This window comes from Anabrus simplex, chromosome 3, assembly GCF_040414725.1.
Source record: "Anabrus simplex isolate iqAnaSimp1 chromosome 3, ASM4041472v1, whole genome shotgun sequence".
In the NCBI taxonomy this organism is placed as follows: domain Eukaryota; kingdom Metazoa; phylum Arthropoda; class Insecta; order Orthoptera; family Tettigoniidae; genus Anabrus; species Anabrus simplex.
This window is the reverse complement of record NC_090267.1, coordinates 413350623-413365459: the sequence shown is the minus strand read 5'-3', so window position 1 is coordinate 413365459 and position 14837 is coordinate 413350623. Positions and strand designations below refer to the sequence as shown.

At 38.6% G+C, this 14837-nt stretch overlaps 1 protein-coding gene across 1 annotated transcript in view; it reads right to left on the bottom strand.

The window, feature by feature from the left end:
• Positions 1 to 14837, bottom strand: part of LOC136866831 (ATP-binding cassette sub-family C member 4) — a 288334-nt gene that overhangs the window by 21412 nt on the left and 252085 nt on the right. The window contains exons 18-20 of the mRNA XM_068226858.1: positions 7663 to 7790; positions 4183 to 4428; positions 378 to 538 (exon numbers count right to left, since the gene is read on the bottom strand). Coding sequence (XP_068082959.1) covers positions 378 to 538; positions 4183 to 4428; positions 7663 to 7790 — 535 coding nt within the window. The remainder of the gene's footprint in view (positions 1 to 377; positions 539 to 4182; positions 4429 to 7662; positions 7791 to 14837) is intronic.

Sequence of the window (14837 nt, the reverse complement as noted above, 5' to 3'; positions counted from 1 at the left end):
TTACCTCAGCAAGTGACGAAGAACCCGAAACGACCCAAGAGACAGATCTCATGAACTTTGCTGATAGGTAAGGAAGGTAGGTATCCCTCAATATGGACCAAAAGGGTTCATTACAGATGCCATTTTGAAGGCTAGTTATAGCACTGGCACCTATCAGAAATGAATGAAACTGTACAAGATGAAGTGGGAGTATTCAAAGATGTCCCAAACGAAATTCCAATTCTTGAAAACCGAAATTGGCAGAGAAATAAAATGTGTTGCATTATATATTGAATGCCCCTCATATCTTCAACACGGGAAGTAACTCCTGGAGACTAATAAGAATACAGGGTGCCTGCTTTCTGGGCAGAAGTGTATATTTATATGTAAACCCTTACTCTAGATCCATATTAGCAGTAGCCTCATCCAGGACCAGAATACGCGAGTTTCTCAGGATAGCTCTAGCTAGACACACCAGCTGTCTCTGTCCCACACTCAGGTTACTGCCCCTATCAGTGATCTTCCAGTCTAGACTCTCTATGGCTCCTTTAAGCTCCACCTGTAAAAACAGAATACCCATCAGAAGAAATACAGTATTATGTCAAAATATCTTCTACGATATGAGAGTACTCATTAAATTATTTAGCAAATATTTTAAACATAATTAGCTGAATAACTGAATGATCTATATGCTTTGTCACTGAGATCATTTTCCCAAAAAGCATATGATTATTTGAGGAACCAGAACATTACTTTATCATGCCATTAAACCTTACAAACATGGATTCAGTGGTTTAAATGTAGACCCAAAATTTTAACAGAGGTGCTATATCTGTTGAAAGCCAGAGCAGTAAATTAGGAGTCTGAAAAGATTGTGGTTTTGACAGTTGATGAAATTAATACAGACAGGCAAATTTCATACGATTCATCTGATGACCACATACTAGGTTCTTACAGCAATGTCCAGGTAGTGATGGTTCGAGGACTCTTTGCTGCATGCTGCATGAAAGCAACCCATTTTTTTATGACCTTGAGATGACAATGACCTCAGAGTTGTTAAGAAACATAATTAGTAAACTTGAAGCTTGTGATATTCATGTTGTTGCAATAACTTGTGATATGGGAGGGGTGGAGGAATGTCAAAGTGTGGAGTGAACTAATGTAAACAAGGACAAGATGTTTTTCATCAACCCAGTGGATGATAAAAGGAAGGTGTAGGCATTCTGTGATGTACCCCACCTATTGAAAGTAATGAGAAACCACTTTTTAGATGAAGGTTTGAAGTTAGCTGATGGTTCAGAGTTTCAGAAGAAGACAATACAACACCTATAACAAACTCAAACAGGGGACCTATCAACTGACACACCATATTAATGAGGCTCATCTGAGTGTAACTGGCAGATCACGTCAGCAAGTCAGAATGACTGAGCAGTTATTTTCTAGCCACACAGCTCTGGCAGTGCGGTATATGTTAAACAAGGACACTGAAAGCAACTTCATGGAACTAGTCAATGACACCTTTAATGTATTGAACTCTAGGGACCCAAAAATGAAAAGACTCCCCTTAGGAGTGGATACGGCTTAAATTTAAGAAGCCAGGAAAATACTCTGAAATGCTTTCTGGAGGTGATTACAGAAGTGAGGGTTGGTAAATGGAAAACATTTCTTCTGTTTCAGACTAGATTTGTAATTTCTATTAACTCACTCTTGGGACATTTTGAAGATGTGAAAAATGCAAGTATGTCTTATATTTTAACTGCCAGATTAAATTAAGACTGCTTGGATAATGTTTTTCACATGTCCATGGCCTAGGAGTTCTTTTTAAAGCAATCCATCCCCTTCTGTAGTTTGTGACAGAATTTGACTTCTTTTACTAGCAGGCAATTGGAGGTACTATTTGGCAGTTTTCACAGGCTTTATATTTATAAATGTGAAAGAGTGATGCAAACTTTGACTTCTATAATATGAATCAAAATTTCCTGAACTTGATGAGAATATTATCTGTCTGTACGTCAGAACTAGGACTTTTATTAGAATCCATCACCTCAACAAAAAAACATCTAATAGATGCTATGAAGAAGTATTCAGTGGAGAGTTGACTGTTGACGTCTTCAGCTTTTCAACATCTTCGTAAGTCATCAAAACGTGAATTCCAAATACAATTAAACCAACAACTAATCCAGTATTCCTATGCATGTATTGTTCTTAAAGTCAGCCTTTAAGATGTAATTACTGAGTGTTTCTTCTATTATCTGTCTACAGTATTATATGATTGATTGCAGGTAGTGTGTAGAGTACAATTTTATTACCATGTATAATAAGGCCAACCTTTTAATTATTTATTAGAAATTGAACTTATTTTTCCTTATTACTGAAGTTTATGCTGCATGCAGGCGCACGCTTCTAGCCCTCCAGTCTACATCATGAACGGTCGACCAATGAGAGCACTGTGAGTGAGAATGGCCTACCTAATATACTCTAACTATCTTGAGTTCTAGGGTTAACCAAGATGTGAAGATGTTTCTATCTACTGTGACATATATTTCCTACTTAAAACATGCTTATATATAAGACCTTATGTTCCGAAAGAACTTGATTAATTTAGATATTCTATAAATACATTTCCTCTTCACTAAGAGCATACCACACATACAGGGTGGCGCATGATAAGTCACCTGATTTGTTTCATGAATAACACATTTGTTGTTGACAAGATTTGTAATTTATTGATGTAGAAGTAAAGAATACAGCTTGGAAATACAATCTAATGAATCACATGTTCAATATGATTGCCGTTTTGCTTTACAATTTCTTCAAGTCGCACACGTGCATTTGTGACGACTCTCCGACAAAAATCTTCTGGAATGGCGTGGCATAACTCCACAATGGTGGCCCTAAGTTGCACAGCATTTTTGGGTTTTCTGTGGTACACCTTCTCTGAAAGGAACACCCAACGGAAGAAGTCACATGGGTTAATGTCCGGGCTGTGAGGCAGCCACATTCATCCTTCTTCATAACGTTCTGGAAATCTGTTTGACAATACCCTAAGGCCAAGTCTTTCGTGCAGGAAATCAAGCACAACGTTGGCAGTATGGGGACGTGCTCCATCCTGCATTAACCATTGTGTGTGCAATGGAAGACCTGTGGCCATGAGTTGAGGAAAGGTCTGGTTTCGCAGCATGTCTAAATAGCGTTCACCGGTTACTGTAGCATCGAAAGAAAACGGACCGATGATTCCATGGCTTGACATCGTGACCCACACGCACACTTTCGCCCCGCAGGTGTCGTTCATGTGGATTATTCGCGGAGGTTAACGTGCCCAAAAACGAACATTCTGTTTGTTCACAACACCGTTCACATAAAAATAAGCTTCGTCCGAAAACCATGTGTTGTGTAGCACTGCCTCTTGGTTTTGCTCGATTGCCCACCATGCAAACTGTAGTCTCCGCTCCTTCTCTCTCGCAGTAAGCTTATGCGCCACAGTCATCTTGTATGGAGACAAGCGAAGCTCGGATTGAATAATTCTTTGTACAGATCACCGTGAAATTCCCAACTGGCTTTTCTTGTTGATTTACTCGGACTACTAGTCAAAGCCACTGGAACTGCTTTAATGTTTTGCGGCGAACTTACAGTACGTGCATGTGGCCGTGTACACTCCAAAACAGATCCAGTACCTGCAAGTTTGTGATGTAATCTGCGTATTGTCTGTGGGCTGGGAGCACACCGTGTGCCGAAATGAGCATGAAACCTTCTCTGTGTCAATGTAACACTGTTCATCGCCGTGAACAGTAACACAGTCTTCGTCTTTTGTGCGACGGTCAACCGTTCTTTGTCCGCCATCACGGCAAACTGAAATGGCAGACTCAAAACGGAAGCGGTGAACTCGTAACGACATCTGGAGTAATTTCCATGAACTGCACGACATTGAGCACACAATTTGAAAGCTATTGCCCCAATGGTATACTTGTAGGATCAAGATTCAATCGGGTGACTTAACGTGCGCCACCATGTAGTTAATACATTGGAAAAGTGCTGCACTTGCTAGCGAGTCATGGCACACATACATGTGTAGCAAGTAATGCTGGGTTATGAATGAATGAAATTTGCATATAAAAGAAGAAATTGATGGTTAGTAAATATGCTTGCAAATATATGCCTGGAATGCAAATTGGAAATGGATTCCCTATTAGTAAAGTAACTTACATCTTCCAGAACTTTCCACAGTAATTCATCTGGAAATTCGTCAAAGGGATCTAAATTATACCGCAGAGTGGCAGAGAAAAGTACAGGCTCCTGAGGAATAACGGAGATCTTCTTCCTGAGGTCATGGAGTCCAATAGAACCAGTGTCCACATTGTCAATGATAATTGAGCCTTCTACATTGGCAAGGCGGAAGAGGGCAATGATGAGCGAGGATTTGCCTGCTCCTGTACGGCCAACTATGCCAACCTAAAATTAAAAATCACAACATCAAGGAAATAAAACGAAATTAACGTGAACAATAATTAACATTATTAAATAGACATGAGACTTCTCATACTAAAAATATCAGGGAGAAATAGATATCCCGCCCCCTGCTTTTAAAGCTAGGAGTGTCTGAGGACTGCTTTTTCTAGTGTACCCTGCCAGGCTGAGTGGCTCAGGCGGTTAAGGTTCTGGCTTTCAGAGCCCAAGTTGGCAGCTTCGATCCTGGCTCGGTCCTATGGTATTTAAAGGTGCTCAAATACATCAGCCCCGTGTCGGTAGATTTACCGCCATGTAAAAGTACTCGAGCGGGATGAAATTCTGGCACTTGAGCATTTCTAAAAACCGTAAAAGCAAATAACATCATTATTTATTCTAGGATACCCCATGGGGGTAAGCTAATTGTACTGCTGCACAAGAGCGTTGTTTATGGATGTAGGTGTAATTGCACAGGAAGCAGCCGTGGCCTCGAGAAAAGTACCATCACGGCATTTGCCTGGAGTTGGCATGGGAAACCAAGAAAACCATTTCAAGGGTAGCGGACAGGGGATTCCAACCCACTTGTCTCTCCTCTCGAGTACAGAGTTAGCAGCGAGAACAGGCCGTGCCACAATGCACTGAGTTAACTTGTTTCGTAATAATTCAAATGATGGGCTATGACTCACTGACGAGTATGATTGTCTTCTTCAAAACTCTGTTTTTGTTGGTTCTTCAATAGCTGTAGAGGCCAATCTTAGAGCCACTGATGATGTATATTTGGTCTGGTGGGGGCTGGCTGTGTAGTGTTGTTCTTCTGAAGTTCCTGTTGTTTCCTAACATTGCGCTTGTCAGTTTCTATTTTCCAACATTTTTGGTCAAAGCACAGAGTTCCTTCCAAGACATTACTGCGCCATACTGGACAATCCAGTACAGTAGCTACCCAGTTGTCAGTTTCAGTGTGACATTTCTACATGTACAGTAGGTCTTTAGTGTATCTTTGTACCACTTCTCTGGTCTTCCGTGTTGTCTTTGGCCTGTCCAATGGAGATGGTGCTTGATGATTATGGCTTCAATACTAGTGGAGTTTGCTTCTTCTAGAACACTAATGTTAGTGCACCAATCTTGCCATTTCACTCTCAAGATCCTTCTCAGGCAGCACTGGTGATATTTTTCCAGGCATCGTATGTGCCTTCTGCAGGTAGTCCATGTTTCACACCCACATGTACGAGATGATATAATGATAGCTTGGTACATGTAAAGCTTGGGCTGAGCACTAATATTATGATTATCAAAGACTCTCACCTGAAGGCACCCAAAAGCCATACTAGCACATTTGAGGTGGTGTTGGATTTCAGTAACAATATTTGCATTTGCCAAGAGATGGCTATCAAGGTACGGGAATTGTTCAACGTTCCACAGAACTTCTCCTTGGACTGTGATATTTGTTCACAATGGCAAACCAACTCCATGAATGCAGGGCTCATGATTATCCTTTCCTTTCAAAACGTAAGTGTAAACGCCTCGTTGTTCTTTAATTTGCCCTTCGCCTGGTCTTCTAGTTTCACTCAGTGCTAATATATTGATCCTAAATCTTTTTAATTCTGGTCAAAAATTTATATCATTGTCTCAAAAATTAAGTTTCCAGAAGGAAACTATAATTTAATTTTATCGATAGCGAATGTTAAAAACATTTAAGCTCTTTAGGCCTTCTCAATTGTAAAATTACCAAAGTTTTACCCCAATGTAGCTGTGGGCTCATCAGTTGAATGCTACACTTTTCCAAGGTGCTGTTGGCTAGTGCGCTATTCAGATACCACTGCAAGCCTTTTATGTAGGAGCCATGAAAGAGCTAATGTTTTTGACATTTGCAATCAATGAAATTAAATTATGGTTTCCTTCTGGAAACTTAATTTTTGCTATAAAGGCCAAAGGCAGGCATTTATACAAGGGGAGGCACATGCTTCCCCTACTGTACTATCACTGTATTGTCCTACAAAGGAGACTTGCAGTGGTGTCTTAACAGTGCAATAGCCACCAGCATCTTGGAAAAGTGTAGCATCCAACTGATGAGGCCACTGAAACACTTGGGCAAAACGCTGGTGAGGCCTGCTCAGTCACAAACACAGCACATGAATTGCTTTACATCTTCTCCTCAAGCAAAATGGTGATCATTCATTCTTTATTTCTTTTTAAGAAAGGATTTTATTTTCCACCTAATCAATAAATCGATATGATATGATATGATTGTCATGAATTCATAGTTTTGATCAATTATATGATCATCTTCAGCAGTTTAATGAAGTTTATTGCTGATTACACATTCGTAGCCTACGTGCTGGGTTGTCACTAGGAGCACCCAGACTGCACAAACCTGCTCCCGTCGCAACTCCCCATTTGCCACAGGACTTGTAGTGGTGTGTTAAACTAACTTCTGAAGAAGACGCCTGTGCATGATATCTTTTAGCGTGGGAGTGCTACTGCACATCAATAATCACATGTTCATTGACAGACTCTGAACCTATCCCCCTATCCCCAGTGGCACAATAGTTATGATGACTGGAGGTTCTGAAACTGCTGCAGACTTTATCCACCTTCCCTACCACCAGAGAAGCTTCACTTATCCCTGCGTCTAGTCCACTGATGAGGACTTTCTATGGTATATGATCACCACATACCTTTTACTCTTAGAACCCAAGCACTATACTGTACTGAGGTCTATCTTCTCCACTGCAGATGCCATTGAAGGCTTCACATATCAACCTGAGTTAGGGCCCTCCATATTTATGATCCCTGGAGAGAGGGTCTCCCAGCATTTTAAAGCCCCCAGGAATTAAGCTACCTGTTGGTCCACGGATCCGAAGATCATCCCTATAGGAAATCCCCCTATCTGCCACCTGGGGACGCGCTTTTAAGGGGATAGGTTCCCTTGAGTAAAGTTAACCCCACCCACAACAATATGGAAGAAATTATACAAATTAAGACTAAAGAAATAATGCACAGGGTATATTGCATACTTATTATGAAACAGGCAACTGAGATCTGGTCACTGGCAAAGGACAAAAACTGAGTGCAGGCAGCAAGAATGAAGTAGTATATTACTGAAGCCAAAGAGATAGAGTGTGAGAAATGAAGTCTTGCAAAGACAAATAAATGTTTGTTTTAAATTTTTTTAATGAGTGATACAGTTTTGACATAATAAAGCAGGAGAATTCATATTTCAGCTGCAATACTTGCACTTACCTTATGATTTTCTTGAACAGTGAAGCTCACATCCTTCAGAACTGGTGTATCTTTTCTCCCATACTGCAAGAATACATGACTGAATACTATTACTCCTCTTTCAGGCCATACATCAGGAGGTTTCTTATCTGCACAAAAAAATATACATAAAATTATTGTATGTGAAGGAATATTTTATAACAATTTGTATCTTGACTAATGCTGTAACGGTTTCTAATCATAATAATTACCAGATAAATGCAGTAAATAATAATGTTTAATAATGCAGGGTGAGATGTGACATATTCAGAGGGGAGATGTGATCACACAGTAAGTAACATTTTTGTTAAATAATGTATGTTCTCTAATGCTCACCTAGAAATTGTGCAGCCTTGTTTGTTTATGATATGTCATTTAGAGGTTATGCACCCCTATTTGCATATGATGTGTTGATGATGAACAGAATCTGCACATGTGGCCAAAAATTGAGAATATAAGTATAACAAAATCCTGTGAGACATAATAATAATAACTGATGTACCCACAAAGACGCACACAAAATGCCGTCTACTTGCATACATATATTTTTATTTACAATTAATTATTTACAAGTTACACATTAAACCTGCACATAACCTGATCAACTGCCATCATAAACAAAACACACACATCAACAAACCACCATTTTTAACAACTGCCTATCACTAAGCACATGGAGACTGCAGCCTTGAAACAGTTGACTGCTGACTGCTTACATTAGCATGTCGGCTTAAACGCAACATATGCTCACAAAAACAACTCTAGCTAAACAATAACTCCACTCCATCATCAAGACCACTTCCTTGTGTGTGTCACCTGGCCAGGCTTCTAGAAGGATATGTCACGGCATATCTTCTAGTAAAAGTCTAGAGTGCTTAATACAGAGTTACAATTGGAAAGAAGGTTCTCCATAGTTCCCGTCTTACCTAGTGTTATTTTGGATATTACAATGTGCTGCACAATACTGTAGTGTGGATTATACATCATATATACAGGCAATAATAAATTATATATTATGAATTACAGGTTCTTACATTAACTAAACTCTTTTATAAATATATATACATACATCACATGTTTCACGACATAACCTCACAAAAAATGCGATCGTAAATAATAATGATACTAATACTAATAAGTGGACGTAAACACTTAATAGCGCCCCAGGTGTCGGATCGGGGGGCTCACCGGACTTGTCCGGAGGGCTTGAGGGAAATAAAATACCTCTCGCAGACCAAAAACAGGCACAGCCAGAAAACATCTTGAGGCAACCTCTGAGGCTCAATACCTTAGTTGTAACTATGGGATTGACAAAGATCAATCTCCCCATTATCTTCAACTTACTAGCATGATGCCAACGTCAGTTAATGATACTACTACCCCAAGCCCTAGTATTCATACTAGGTTTTCTCGGTCATCGGATTCTGGGGGACCGAGAACATCATGCGGGAATGTATCGGAGCTTCCCAAATCTCTTCGCCCGAAGGAAAAACATTTTATTGGCACTTTAAACATCAGCACACTTTGCAAAATTGGAAAGTTGAAGCACTTAACAGACACATTAGACTAACACAATATCCAAATTCTGGCACTCCAAGAAACTAGGTACAGTGATGAAAATCATTTTGAATCAGGAAACTATAGAATTTATAAAGGTAAACCAGCTACCCTCCTCCCTAACAAAATATTACAATTTGGCACTGGTTTTGCAGTGAGAAAAAGTATCACAAATTTGGTATTATATTTTTACATCTCCTTCTGAAAGAATTTCGCTAAAGGCAATCAAATCAGGAAACTAAGCTTATACACTAATCAATGCACATGCACCTACAAACAATTACAATCAAAAAGACCCACAGAAGGTAGATGACTTCTGGGAATTACTAGGAGAAACTACAGCCAAAATTCCAAAACATCATGTCAAAATTCTGCTGGGAGACTTCAATGCACAAATTGGCAAAGAGAAGAAATTTAGAACCACTGTAGGACTTTACCCTGCTCACAAAAGAACCAGGTAAGCTGACTCACACTAACATATTTGTAGTGAATGTGCCCCACAGGCATGATTTGATTAGGGACTCGTGTGTGAACAATTGAAGTGGACAAAGTTAATACAGCTATGGTTAAAATTTGTAAACATTTTTGTAATACACAGGTAATTGATAGCAGCAGTTTCGAGAGACACTGTTACACAAAGCATGGCCTTCATCTAAACAATTCAGGTAAACGAAAGATAGCAAATATTGTTATAGATTTTATAAATCTTAAGATATGTACTGTAAAAAAGGCAACTCCCTTGAGTTATAATACTGACCAGGAAAACTAGTAGAAAGAGCCAGCGGTACTTCAAGCTGGCTCAGTCAACTAGAAAATGAAACTCAGAAAAGTAAGAAATTTCAAGTTACCCAATTGCAACAGTCAAGTTTTAGGGAGGAAGGGGGTCTGAGATTGCTCTTGGTAAACTGTCAGAGTGTAGTAAATAAACAATTAAAATTCGGTACATTGATGGAATCTTATGAGACTGATGTGGTGATAGATGTGGAATCGTGGTTGAGAGAAGGGGTGGGTAATAGAGAAGTATTTCCAGAAGGGTACACAGTCTATCGTAGAGACCGAGAAGTTAAAAAGGGAGAGGGGTGTTTATTCTGGTGAAGGAAACTTATTGTTCACATGAATGGTTTACCGATGTAAGGGATGAAATATTAGGGATAAAATTAGTTTGTGATAATATGAAGGAGGTGGGAATTATAGGAACATACAGGCCTGGAAGAGAGGAAAGAGACATGGAAATATTTGAGAAAATAAATTATACTCATAAAAAAATACATAATGATATGGTAATAATTGGGGGAGATCTAAACTTGCCTGAAGTTGAATGGAATGGAGCTGCAAGTGAAGCCCATGAACATAAATTGGCAAAAAGTTAATTTGGGAGGGAGGATTTACACAGGCAGTACAAGAACCGACTCGTCTCAATAACTTACTAGATGTATTCTTGGTTAAACCATGGGAAATTGTTGATAAAACTAAGGTAATTGAGGGAGTAGGTGACCATAAGGCTGTAATAATGGATGTAGGACTGGTACCAAAAACGCTTAATAAGAGGGTCACACAAGACAAAGAAATTGTACAGAAAAACTAAAGTTGATGAATTTGGGACTTACCTTAAATCACAATTCAGTTGTTGGATAAGTGAAGGGAGTAATGTAGATACACTTTGGGCTAAATTTAAAGGAATCATTTGGGAAGGAGAGAAGAGATTTGTACCTGTTAAGAAGGGTAAAATTACCTCAGACCCTGTTTATTATACAAGGGAAATAAGAAAAATAAAAATAAAATATAGAATAGTAAACAGGAAAATTAAAGAGGGTAGGGAGAGTAGAGAAACTAGAAAACAGTTAATGAGGGAACTGAATAGAGTGAAAAAGGAAGCAAAAGAGAATTATATGAATGGCATACTTCAAGAGGGTAATGACCACAAAGAGAAATGGAAAAAGCTGTATTCATAATCAGGAATCAAAAAGGAAAAGGAATCCAAATTCCTACAATGGTGGGAGAAGGGGGTGAACACTATTTAACAGATACTGAGAAAGCAAACCTATTTAGTAGGGAATTCAGAGATTCAGTAGATGATTATCAGGAGTTGAAAACTGAAACAGAAGATAGAGAGGGAGAGACACAGAGGGAAACAAGAAGCTTCTCATTCACAAATGAAGATATTTTCAGAGAAATCCAACTGCTTCAGCAAGGAAAAGCAGCAGGAAGTGATCAAATTACTGGGGAGGTGTTAAAGACAATGGGGTGGTACATAGTGCCTTATTTAAAATTTATCTTTGAATATGTCATAAATAATAGTGTAATACCAAAGGAATGGAAGGAATCTATAATAATACCAATTTATAAAGGAAAGGGTGATAAAAGGAAACCAGAGAACTACAGACCATTCAGCCTGACCAGTATAGTTTGTAAAATACTGGAGAGTTTAATATCAAAGTACATCAGAGGAATATGTGATGATAAAAATTGGTTCATGAGGAGCCAGTATGGATTTAGAAAGAAATTTTCTTGTGAGGCACAACTGGTGGGATTTCAGCAGGACATATCAGATCAATTGGATTCAGGAGGACAGTTAGATTGCATAGCCATAGATCTTTCCAAAGCCTTTGATAGAGTGAAACATGGAATATTATTAAAGAAATTGGCAGGAAAAGGATTGGGCGTAAGGGTTACATGTTGGATAAAAACATTTCTAAATTCAAGGGTTCAGAAAGTCAAAAGAGGAAATAATGTATCGCAGGAAGAGAAAGTTTGTAAGGGAATTGCACAGGGTAGTATAATCGGTCCGTTACTTTTCTTAATATGCGTAAATGATTTAGGGAAAAATATAACATCAAAAATAAGATTGTATGCAGATGACATAATTGTTTATAGGGAAATAAATAACATTGAGGATTGTTCAGAATTACAAAGGGACCTTGAGAGTATCCAACAATGGGTTGAAGAGAATAATATGAAGGTTAATGGAGGCAAATCAACTGTTACAACATTTACAAACAGGAGTTTTAAAACTGAATTTGAATATACTTTGGATCAATCAATACTGATCTGCATTTAGGGCAGTCACTCAGGTGGCAGATTCCCTATCTGTTGCTTTCCTAGCCTTTTCTGAAATGATTTCAAAGAAATTGGAAATTCATTGAACATCTCCCTTGGTAAGTTATACCAATCCCTAACTCCCCTTCCTATAAATGAATATTTGCCCCAGTTTGTCCTCTTGAATTCCAACTTTATCTTCATATTGTGATCTTTCCTACTTTTATAGACGCCATTCAAACCTATTCGTCTACTAATGTCATTCCACGCCATCTCTCCGCTGACAGCTCGGAACATACCACGTAGTCGAGCAGCTCTTCTTCTTTCTCTCAATTCTTCCCAACCCAAACATTGCAACATTTTTGTAACGCTACTCTTTTGTCGGAAATCACCCAGAACAAATCGAGCTGCTTTTCTTTGGATTTTTTCCAATTCTTGAATCAGGTAATCCTGGTGAGGGTCCCATACACTGGAACCATACTCTAGTTGGGGTCTTACCAGAGACTTATATGCACTCTCCTTTACATCCTTACTACAACCCCTAAACACCCTCATAACCATGTGCAGAGATCGGTACCCTTTATTTACAATCCCATTTATGTGATTACCCCAGTGAAGATCTTTCCTTATATTAACACCTAGATACTTACAATGATCCCCAAAAGGAACTTTCACCCCATCAACGCAGTAATTAAAACTGAGAGGACTTTTCCTATTTTTGAAACTCACAACCTGACTTTTAGCCCCGTTTATCGACATACCATTGCCTGCTGTCCATCTCACAATATTTTCGAGGTCACGTTGCAGTTGCTCACAATCTTGTAACTTATTTATCACTCTATAGAGAATAACATCATCCGCAAAAAGCCTTACCTCCGATTCCACTCCTTTACTCATATCATTTATATGTATAAGAAAACATAAAGGTCCGATAACACTGCCCTGAGGAACTCCCCTCTCAACTATTACAGGGTCAGACAAAGCTTCACCTACTCTAACTCTCTGAGATCTATTTTCTAGAAATATAGCAACCCATTCAGTCACTCTTTTGTCTAGTCCAATTGCACTCATTTTTGCCAGTATTCTCCCATGATCCACCCTATCAAATGCTTTAGACATGTCAATCGTGATACAGTCCATTTGACCTCCAGAATCCAAGATATCCCTCCAGAATCCAAGATGAGGTAGTTATCCCAAAAGATGGCAAGTGCAAATACTTAGGTGTGAGATTTGAAAGTAATTTGCACTGGAAGGGTAATGTCGATGACATTGTTGGGAAAGCATACAGATTGTTACATGTCATAATGAAGCTACTTAAAGGATGCAACAAAGAATTAAAAGAGAAAAGTTACTTAAGTATGGTTCGTCCATTATTGGAATATGCAAACAGTGTTTCGGATCCTCACCAAGAATACCTAATAAAAGAAGTAGATCGTGTGCAGAGGAAAGCAGCAAGATTTGTAACAGGGAATTTCAGGAGAAAGAGTAGTATATCAGAAATGTTAAAGGAACTTGGGTGGGAAACTTTAAGTAAGAGAAGGGAGAAAACTAGACTTATAGGATTATATAGAGCCTATACAGGAGAAGAAGCATGGGGAGATATCCGTGAGAGGCTTCAGTTGGAAAATAATTATATCGGCAGGACTGACCACAAATATAAAATTAGAAGGAATTTTAGCAGAAGCAATTGGGGTAAATTTTCATTCATTGGGAAGGGTGTGAAGGAGTGGAACAGTTTACCAGGGGTAGTGTTTGATCCTTTTCCAAAATCTGTACAGATATTCAAGAAGAGAATAAACAGGAACAGAGAAAATAAATGAAATGTTAGAGGGCATTCGACCAGTGCAGGTTAATGTAAATAAAATATGTGTGTGAATAAATTAATTCCATCCCCTGGTCTAAGGAGTTTGGAGAGCCAAAGTAGGGGACTGCCTGTACGAGTGGAGTACAGTGGGGACTTCGAGGGTCCTGGGACCGCTACGGTAGCTGTGAAGGCTCTTCAGGAACTCTGAAAAGTGGTGGCAAAACGGGCTGTGGTTAAGACGCAGCAGGTCGTTATGCTACTTAGGTTCCAGAATGGGTAAAAAAAAAAAAAAAAGTAAATAAATGCAATGTAAATTTTAATCTTATACCAGTTGTACAGTATCATTTGAAGTAATTCCACATACTGTATATCAGTTGACTATATTTGTAAGTAGTACAGGAGATATTATAAGTAGTATTTTATAAACAATATAAATTTATTAAGGATGAGCTGTGTGTTTAATAGAAAAAATTGTTAGTGTAAATTGTATAATATTGTATTATAGGAAAATTTTCTTCTTGTTAATTTAATATTTAGTGCTTGACAATAATGTATTTTAGTGTACCATTTGCCACCGAGGTAGACACCTCATTTGCAAGTAAAGAGATTTTGATTTGATTTGAATAAAAATGGAGAACATCTAATTGGCTTCTGCGAGAATTTCGATCTAAAATTGATGTCAACCCACTTCCTGGCACTTCCACAAAAGAAAATGACATGGAGATCCCCGAACATGCATTTAGGAGAATTTCAACTGGAC